The sequence below is a fragment of the Arachis ipaensis genome, chromosome B1 (assembly GCF_059453495.1).
Source record: "Arachis ipaensis isolate K30076 ecotype BB chromosome B1, ASM5945349v1, whole genome shotgun sequence".
NCBI classification, from domain to species: domain Eukaryota; kingdom Viridiplantae; phylum Streptophyta; class Magnoliopsida; order Fabales; family Fabaceae; genus Arachis; species Arachis ipaensis.
In genome coordinates, this window is record NC_142436.1 from 144,852,598 (window position 1) to 144,863,054 (window position 10,457).

At 35.2% G+C, this 10,457-nt stretch overlaps 2 protein-coding genes across 2 annotated transcripts; one reads left to right on the forward strand and one right to left on the reverse strand.

The window, feature by feature from the left end:
• Window positions 1-452: 452 nt before the first annotated feature.
• Window positions 453-4,266, reverse strand: LOC148578750 (uncharacterized). Its single transcript, XM_088503178.1, has 5 exons — window positions 2,620-4,266; window positions 2,015-2,483; window positions 1,428-1,819; window positions 1,005-1,112; window positions 453-914 (listed from the first exon to the last, which is right to left on the reverse strand). The coding sequence occupies exons 1-5, from the start codon at window positions 4,264-4,266 to the stop codon at window positions 453-455; spliced, it is 3,078 nt and encodes a 1,025-aa protein (XP_088359304.1).
• Window positions 4,267-7,805: 3,539 nt separating this feature from the next.
• Window positions 7,806-9,550, forward strand: LOC107638554 (Exostosin family protein). Its single transcript, XM_016341892.3, has one exon. It carries the CDS (start codon window positions 8,075-8,077, stop codon window positions 9,431-9,433), a length of 1,359 nt encoding a protein of 452 aa, XP_016197378.1. The 5' UTR covers window positions 7,806-8,074; the 3' UTR covers window positions 9,434-9,550.
• Window positions 9,551-10,457: the final 907 nt, after the last annotated feature.

Consider the following 10,457-nt stretch of genomic DNA (forward strand, 5'->3'; position numbering starts at 1 on the left):
GTAAAAAAATTGTAACTTATTTTGGATGTTGATGTTATTAACTAGATGCACATTAAGGATGATGACTGTGATGTTAAATTGTTGAATTTCAATGATAGAAATGTTGTTGTGATTTAAATTGTAAGTAACCTTGTGACAATTTCTGAGTGTTTAATCATTTGAAGTATATTTTCATACAATCTCATTGAATGAAGAATAAACCAAATCTAGTGTGCAACCAAAATCTTTAGACTGAAACACAATATCATAATATATAAAAAGTTGCAGAACACCTACATGGCATTACACTTACATGGCATTACATGTTATGCCTGGGTAAGTATATAAAACACATAATCTAAAGTGTTCATGTACTAGAAGTTCCAAAATACTAGACCAATGTTAGGCAGAGTTTCCAATCAGATATAAGTCACAAAATACTATCCAAAATACTAGCCATAACTATCTAATCTTCATTTTTTCCGTGGAGCTTTAAAAGGGGGTGCAGTGGAGCCAAATTCTTTAATGCTTAGTGGTGCTCCGAAGCTTGGTGCCTTGATTCCTTGTTTGAGTCCTGGTGTTGGGATGAATTGGAACAATCTAGCTGCCGTGCCAGCACTAGTTGCTGCTTGTGTCTCGAGAGAAATGCCAATAGATGTAGTTGATCTTGTAGCCATCCTTGATTGGGTTGGTGGGGCTTGGTTTATGGGCATAGTGGGTGGAAGTAACGGCCCATGAACCTGAGATGTCAATGGCTTACGAATTGGCTGTTTCTTCCAGAAGGGTGCAGGAATTTGTGGACCATTCACCATATTTTGCAAGACATGGTTGGTTGCAGTTGCGGTTGGGCCTGGGGCAGTTGAACTAGGTACAGCTGAGTTTGGTGCAAGTGATCCATCACCATTTTCACCAGTTTGTCCATTGATGTCTTGAGCCTGCTTTTTTGACCAACAATAATGAAAATTAGATTTCTTTTTGGTACACTAAAATTTCAGCCACAATGTTATATTGATCACTACTATTACCTCATTCGTAGGAGCAGATTGTGACACTGGAATTTCTACTCCTGCCTGTTGAAGGGTCAATAGAGTAATATTTCTTGGTATCTTCTTCTTATGATTTCTTGCTTTAGCCTATAATTTGTGTACAAGTTAAGGGTTATCCTATTTTATGCCACACCATAAACAAGATAACACATATTAGTCATCAACTTACGATAGGATCTATGACCGCAGAGGGGCAGCACCAGATTTAGGTATAACAATAGCTTGGTTATCACCCTGTAATCAATTGTAAGAAATTTAGGACACATAAACCCCTCATTAAACCATTTATAAGACACATAAACCCCTCATTAAACCATTTTCTAGACACATAAACCCCTTCGATACTCACATTAACAGACATTTAAATCCCTATAACTCCTAATACTACCCTACGTATTGTACCTTTGTATTTCTTGCCTTCTTCTTCTTTAGCTGCCAATTGGGATCCCTTGGAGCTCCCTTACATGTCTTGTAATAGTGACCCTTTTCCTCGCACTTGCTGCATGTCACCTCGAAGGCCTTTTTTACCTTGTTCCCTGTTAGTTGGCTCTCAGACACAGGATCCGTAGTTCTTCTCTTCCTAGGACGACCAGGAGGTCTCTTGATGGCAGGTGCCACTGGCTTAAGAGCATCTGATGTCTCCCAAAATTCCTCACTGTTGACAGGTTGAATTGTAATACCATAAGTGGCACGCATGGCATCCATGGTAAGCCACTCATGCACAAAATCTTCAGGCTTCAAGTTAAGCGTCCGTAACCTTGAGATTGCAGCAACTGCATGTTTACATGGCATGCCTGCAACAAATTACATTATTACATGTCTACTTAATAGAAACAACTAAGTGGAGTTTACTAGAGAATTACCAGTAAGTTGCCATTGATTACAAGTGCAGGTCTTTTCCCTTAGATTAACCCCAAGCTTACTTTGGCGTCTTTGAACCTCAAAGATAACTCGTTCATCATCTCCAGTTCACTCAGCTGTCCACTTACAGCTTTCAGGCTTAATGAATTCGTCCAACCTTTGCTGTTGAACAGGAGCCAGTTTTCCATGATAGTTACTTAACCTCTTCTTATGTCCAGCCATTTTCCTCATTATGTAACACCTCAAATCCTCACACATTGTCAATATCGGCTTGCTCCTATACTCCACAATCTTTGCATTCCAAACCTCACACATATTGTTGGTGATGTTATCAACCTTCGGATAGTGAGAGAATTGACTCTTAGTCCATGCGGATTCACGAAATTTGGAGAGATACTCCCAAGCAGGCGGGTTCACTAATTTCAACTTGTCCATTTTTGCACGAAATTCTGGAGTTGTTGTACTCCTTGCACATTGCCATACCAAACCCTTCGATTGTTTGTCTTTCCATTGCTTAACAAAGTTTTTCCAAATGTGGAGGACGCAGTTCCTGTGGTGCGCCCGTGGCATAACTTCTTGAAGAGCAACCTCCAGTCCCTTCCACACAATAGGCACACAATCATTTGATTACTAATTCAGATGGGCATCAATTCACTAATCAACAAAAAATCAACTACCAGCACAAAAGTAATTATCAACACACCATTAATTAACACATTAATAATTAACATACCTTCTGCTGATCCGAAATAAAATTCCATCCATATTTAGTGCAAGAGCCTAGGTCCTCCTGGAGAAGAGTTAGGAACCACCTCCATGTGTCAGTACATTCACTATCAACCACAGCGTAAGCAATGACGAAAAAGTGGTTGTTAGTGTCTTGAGCAACGGCTGAAAGGAGATGTCCACCAAAATAACCCTTTAGGTGACAGCCATCTAGCCCGATTAAAGGACGACATCCTGACTTGAACCCACGCTTGCATGCATCCAATGATATGTATAGCTTGTCAAACACAGGTGGTGACTCAGGTTGGGGGATCACATCTACTATAGCTGTTGACCCTGGATTACTCCTATGAAGCTCAAACAAGTAATCTCTAACCTTCCCAAATTGCTCCTTTTCATTTCCTATAACCTCCTCTCTGGATGCCTTCAAAGCTCTCAGTATCATTTTATAGTGGATATGCACATTATAGTCCTCTTTCATGTGCTCTAAAGCCTCCTTAGGTGATAGCTGCGGCTGTGTGAGCAACCTCTTCACTAGCTTGCTTGTAACCCATGATCTACTTGCCATGTTGCTTGTCAAATTTCTCCCACAAGTGTGCTCCTTAACATATGTTTTGACTTGAAAACACAGTTCCTGACTGTTCCAGGAAGTTAGGATTAGCCAAAGACAGCCCTCTTCCGCACACTTTGCTCTCACTCTATGCTTTTCATTTTTTAAATACTCTAACTCTTTTCCTTCAAAAACAAACATGTCCTTCAATGCTTGCTTGAATTGTACCATGGTGTCAAACATTTCTCCAATCTCAAAATCCACATCACCATAACCAGTATCATCATCAAATTCATGAAATTTAGGCTTTCTACCCTCATCATCAGAAGAAATTAGAGAGTTGAATGCTTCTGATTCATACTGATATGGCTTGTCAATGTCAGAATCTAGCTCTTCCACAATGGGCTCATCATTGTCACCTGCTCCATGCACCACATTTGGGCTTTCATCCTCTCCAGCATGTTGCCCTTGCCTTGGCCCATTAAGACCCTCATCCCTATCCAGTATATGCCTTCTTGTCCTCCCCACATATCTCTTATTCTTTTTCTTCTTCGTTTTAGGAGATAGGCCATCATCATCATTAACTTTTTCCTTCACAGGTGTCACAGTTTTCTTCTTAGGTGTTGCTCTCTTCTTCTTAGGTGTCATTTTCTTCTTTTTGGGTGTGTCCTTCTTACTATTTTTCCTTGACCTTAACTCCTCACTACTACTGCTGCTTAGTGTCTCATAACCAAGTGGGGGAGGCTTATAAACTTCATCTTCAGCGCTCTCATAGCCATCATCAGTGGAGGAATCATTCAAGTCTACAGGAGCAGCCCCTGCTTCATCCACATCTGGCTGCCTCATATGATGCTCAAAATACACATGCAACTCATCAGTTTCTAAATTTGCCATCTTGTTATCACACATCTGGTTAATTTCTTTGTCACCTTTTAAAATGTGGAGGCCAGCCTCTAGGTAAGGGGCACTGGGGTCTTGCCAATACATAGCCTTGTACTCTGTATATCCTAACCCTTTGAACATCTCCTCAAAATCCTTAAAATTAACAAAGTCAATGTCCAACTTGGGGAATTTCTCCACCTTACCACCAAGGTAGCTGAGCATAAAATTATCGTCTTTCTCAAACCACCCCCCATGGTGAAATACTGGTATAATCTCAACAGCTATCTGCAATATATAAACTTCACTCAGTAACCCATAAATAAATTATTATTAACAGACATTAATATACTCAAAACAAACAAAAAAACTTTACTCCAAGTGATGACCCAACCCTAGTGAAAGTGACTGTTCTTCACAAATGTAAAAAAGTACACATATCATACTTTATGGTGGTCCGTGATAACAATACTTCCTTCGGATAAACAAATGAAGGACCACAGTGATGTCGTTAACAAACGGTAGTACAAACTCACCTCTAAAAACGGAAGTGCAGCTCCGTCAGTAGCATGTCACCACCTCCGTCAGCAAACGCCACGTTACTGCACAGTTACGTCGTCCTCGCCGGCTCTCTTTCGTCGTCGTTTCTGACGGGAAGACTAACAGTCTCTAGGGTTTACGGTAATTCTTTGTGTGGATGAGGGCAAAAAGTGAGAGCGTGTGATACTTCAGGGAAAGAATGAGGAATGTATGTTAGAATCTGAATCCATTGTGCATCAAAACGGCAACGTTTTTTATGACTGTGTAAGGACTTAATTGTCTCATCAAATCGTTTGAATCCACGTCAGATAGTTACCGTTACACGTAGGATTTCTCGGTTACATTTCACGGAGAGGGTCCTTTTGGTCACACGGAGAGAATGGTTAAGGGCCGCGTTGTTAATTTTCAATGGTGAGGGGGCGCCAGGTCAATTTCGTAAATGGTTAGGGACCGGGGAGGGGTTTTACTCATATTTATAATACAAAAGTAGAGTTGATTTAATGTGTATATGCTTACATCGTAAACTGGCTTCTCCTTCTTTGAGACGGTCTTCTTGGCAACTTTCTTCTTTCTCATTTTGACGGTAAGAAATTAAAAATTTGGTCAATACTTAACAATATTATCAACTGAACATCAGTTAATTCATAAATGAACCAAAATTAGTTCACTATTTGAACAAGCAAACATAAAGACTCAATCATCAACAAAAACATTCCATGACCTAAGCACAATAAATCCAAGTGAACGAGACCAAATGAACCTCAATTAAACTGAGTAATGAACCGAAATTACTTAATGATCCCACCACAAAAAATCATTTTAGAACAAGCAAACGAAAAGACTCAATAATTAACAAAAACACATCTAAATCATTTTTGGATAAGAAAAAGTAGTCTAAATGACACCAGAAGTAGTATGAAGTCTATTATATGCCCTAACTATACGAAATCCAAGAGAACGAGATTCAATCATCAACCAAAACATATGCAAATCAATTTTATATCCAGAAAAGCATCAATGTGAGTTAGATAACACCGAATGAGTATAGTTATCACAAAATGTATACTATAAAGAGAACTATTGTTTCTATTTTCTTGTTTTTAACTATATCTGCTATTTCGCAAGAGAGAAGACAAAAGAAAAAGCTGCGTACCTTTAATGATCTTTCTTCCTTTTTTCGCTTGAGTTCTCGCTGAGTTTTGATTGTTTGTTGCGAGATTTTGAGAGAGGTTTTAAATTTGAAAGAAAAATAGTAAGAGTTTATGTTGCATAGCTCTTTGAAATAAAAGTGATTTTTTTAGATTTGGACTAATTTAATTAAATTTAAACAACAAAAAAATTTAAATGTATAACATATTATTTTTTTATTTATACACAATACCGTATAAATTTTAATTTTGATATGTTATAAATAATTATTTATAGTATTTACAAACTTTAGGTGTACATTTAACATATTGATGCTTAACATGCTTTAAGATGTTTTTGTTGTAATATGATTTTAGTTTTGCTTAATCTTTAATGTAATTAAAGAAAAAAGTCATCCACATGATTTTGTTAATATAATACCATCGTTTTATATGCTAGTGTTAAAATGGGTTGAAAATATATAATATACCTATTTTTGAATAATCAATCAATTGTATTAATAAAAGATGAAAATACTATTTTCTACTGACGTCGTCTTCTCTTGAATCTTGACTTGTTAAAATTGATGAATGATATTAACTTTATTATCATTTAGTTATCAAGTTAGTAACATTATTAATTAAATTTGTAAGTTATAAGTTTAAAATTAAGCCGAACTTTATAGTATAACTAATTAACAATAATATTGAGACTTATATAGTACAATAAAATACTAAATTAATTAATACAAAATTGCAACAAATTAACACTAACAAAATTTATTGCTTAAATGGGTGACCCTAATACATCACCATTTTCAAATACTAACTAGTAACTATTAATTCTAGTGGTAGAAGTGTGAAGCTCCCTCGTATATTAGATGTGTTTCAAAGTATTTAATTATTTTTTTGTGGATTTATTTTTACATTAGCATTGCTCCTGCAAAAAGTTATTTTGATTAAGCTATTTATTATGTTTAGATATTGTATAGCAATTAAAATAAATTCTATATAGCAATTAAATAATTTAGGAAGAAAAAACAATTAATTACATAAAGATCCAATTTAAAATGAATTATGTACTCTACACGTACTCTTCTACAATAATTTAATTAAAAATTTTGGATCACAAACCAATAAAATAATCCAAACTTTTGTGATTGTCATTACCCTAATCAAAATAAAGAAACATTTCGTAATAGAAATTTAAAAAACTCATTTAATATTTAGATAAGAATACACATAAAAAAATATAAGGTAAAAATAGAAAAAAATAAAAAAAATAAAAGAACATATCTAAGTTATTAAATAGGATAAAAAATCTGCATTCAATTATAATAGCAATAAATTATTTGATCCACATTATTTATATATGATTTAGAAAAATATAAATCAACCTAATATAGTAATATTATAAAAACACAAGCCAAGCTAAAATTAATATAAATAAGCCAATGAGTTATAGTTCAAATGTTATAATCTTTCTATACTCATCTGAAAAGTCTTTAATAAAAAAACTATAAATATAAAATATATCAAATCAAATAACCAATTTAAATAACACAAACCGGAAAAAATATATAATTTAATTAACCTAAATTATAACAAAGGTGATAATTTGATTAACCTAAAATATAGAACAAATAAAATAATTTTAATCAAGGTTAACAGAAATAATTAAAAATAAAAATAAAAAATTATTTTAATTAAATATTTAAATAAATTAAATTACTAATAAAATAATATAATTATAGAATAATAAAAATAAATAAAATTAAACCAAATTCATTATTTCATAATTAATATCATTATAGTAATCAGTGGAAGAGCAATTGTTTAGGAATGTATTTAGTTTTTCCATTTAGCAAATAGTATGCTATTATTGCTATATACCCGTATTTGAATTGGATTCATCCATGTAATAGTTGTCCTTGCAAATAGATATTATTTTTTAGTTAACTTGATTTGCCCTTATGAGAGAAGTAAAGGAGAAAAACCTTTCTCTAATTTCGTATTTTACTGAGGGCATACTTGACCTCACATTCTTTCTTATTTTTGTTATTTACAATAAGAAGCTGTGAGGCAGTGATCCACACTATGCTCTAAATGTGAGCCGCATACAATGATCCATGAATGGGAGTTAAAGTTATAAAGGATGGATGGTTCTGATTCCATATATACGACGTCGTATCTATTTCAGCATGCACCGACAATTTTGGGTCAAATAACTCTTCTCCATACCAAAATCATCGCTGCCAAACCCCCACTATTTTCCATTATTTATTTATTTATTCATTTTGTTTTTACAGTTTCTCTTCCTCTTCCACTTCCACTTCCACCCCCTTTCTCTCTAAACCCCAAAAACAATGGCATCCTCCACATACATGATTCAAACTATGTTGGTGTGCTTGGTCATCTGCTTAAATGATGCAGTTGCAGATGTGGAACCTAACTCTGAAGGAGGAAAAAGGTGCGACAAGAGATGGATACACATAAGGAAGATACCACCAAGATTCAACTTAGATCTACTGGCAAAATGCTCCGAATACCCGCTGTTTGACGACTTCTGCCCGTACCTTGCGAACCACGGCCTGGGTCAGAAGACGCACAACCACTCAAACAGTTGGTACCGCACCGACCCATCCACCTTGGAACTCATATTCCACCGTCGCATGCTGGAATACCCATGCCTCACCCATGACCCCTCCCTTGCTGATGCCATCTTCCTCCCATATTACGCCTCCTTAGACGCCCTCCGCTACCTTTACGGTCCAGACTATAACTCAAGCTCTGATCATGGCCTCGAACTCTTCGAATTCCTCCAGGATGACTCCCCTGAGATCTGGACCCGCAGAATGGGCCACGATCACTTCCTTGTTATGGCTCGCCCCGCTTGGGACTTCACGCAGCCCTTACATAATGACCCGCCTCTTTGGGGAACCTCCTTTCTTGAGCTTCCCGAGTTCTACAACGTCACCGCTCTCACGCTTGAGTCTCGCGCGTGGCCCTGGCAGGAACACGCTGTTCCTTACCCAACGTCATTTCATCCCCCGAATCTGGGTTTGTTAGAGTCCTGGGTGCAGCGCGTGCGCCGCTCCAAGCGTTCCAACCTGGCCATGTTTGCGGGCGGTGGTGGATCCTCCACTGGTGGGCCCAATGTCCGTCGGAGTATCAGGATGGAGTGCGAGTACGCCACGGCTAATTCCACCGGTGTTGACGGGTACGAGAGTCTGTGCGAATTCGTGGATTGCTCGAACGGTGTTTGTGAGCATGACCCTTTGAGGTTCATGAGGCCAATGTTGAAATCGAGCTTCTGCTTGCAGCCGCCGGGGGACACGCCGACGCGGAGGTCGACGTTCGATGGGATCGTGGCGGGTTGCATACCAGTGTTCTTTGAAGATCTATCGGCAAAGGCGCAATACGGGTGGCACTTATCGGAGAACGAATTTGAGAGTTTCTCAGTATTTATTCCAAAGGAGGATGTGGTGTTCAAGGGTTTGAAGATCTTGGATGTTTTGAAGCGGATACCCAGGGCTAGGGTTCGGCGAATGAGGGAGAAGGTTCTTGAATTGATTCCCAGAGTTGTTTATCGCAAGCATAACAGTTCTCCAGGTTTAAGGATGAAGAAGGATGCTTTTGATATTACTGTTGATGGTACTTTGGAGAAGATTCAATCTCGTCTTCAAGAACTTAGCTTGATTCATTCACATCCTCTCATTCTGTAACTATGATTTTGTCTTTTTCTAGTTAGTTAAGTAATTGGTTATAATTTACTTATTAATAGATTTTGTTGAGTATTGATTAAAGAGTAACTAGTTTTTTGAGCCAACATTTCTGCAAAATAGTGAGACTTGTAATTCATTTCGTTTATTTTAGTTTTTTAGCATGTTTAGATTAAAGTTTGTAAATAGAAATTTGTATTAAATTGATTTTATAAATTTAATTTTGATAAAAAGTGAGTTGGTGTTAATATAATTTATATTTAATAATTTTTTATTAAAATAAATTATAATAAAATATATGTTATTTGGATGATATTATTTAAAATTATATTTACCTAAAAAATATTTAAAAACATGTAATTATATCCTTAGAAATCATATTTTTTTTAACACTTCCTCTTTATATTTTCTTTAGCACTTTTTCACTATAATTTTTTTTAAAAGAATTTAAATTTTTGTATTGAAATTTAGTACTTTTTATCATAATTTTTTAGTATTATTCTTGAGTACTCTGAATAAATTACATACTAATTCAGTAACACATAATAAAAATTATACAAAGTTAAACCAAAAATAATAAAATTTTATTAAAAAAATGATGTATTAATAAAAATTATTAAAATAATTATGAACAATTAGTTCTAAAAAATATATTAAAAAAATACAATAATATGCATTAGAAAATATCAAAGAAAAAGTTTTTAATAAAACATCCATACTATAAACAAGAAAAATAAATAAAAAATTGAGAAACAATTATAATTTAAAAAAAAAACTAGAAATGATAGTACGAAAACATATTTATTTATGAAGCATGATCATACAAAAATAGAATAATTCTTATGTTTTCTGCTATTTTTGTTACAAATGAGATTAAACGATAAAATTAACAGAAAAAAATAAATTTTTTCAATTATTTCTTAATCTAACAATTAAAGGCAAACTTAAAAATTATGAACTGATAAAATAGGAGTTAAAACACAGAATCTTATTTGCATTTAAAAGAAAAAAAAAATAATGGCCAATG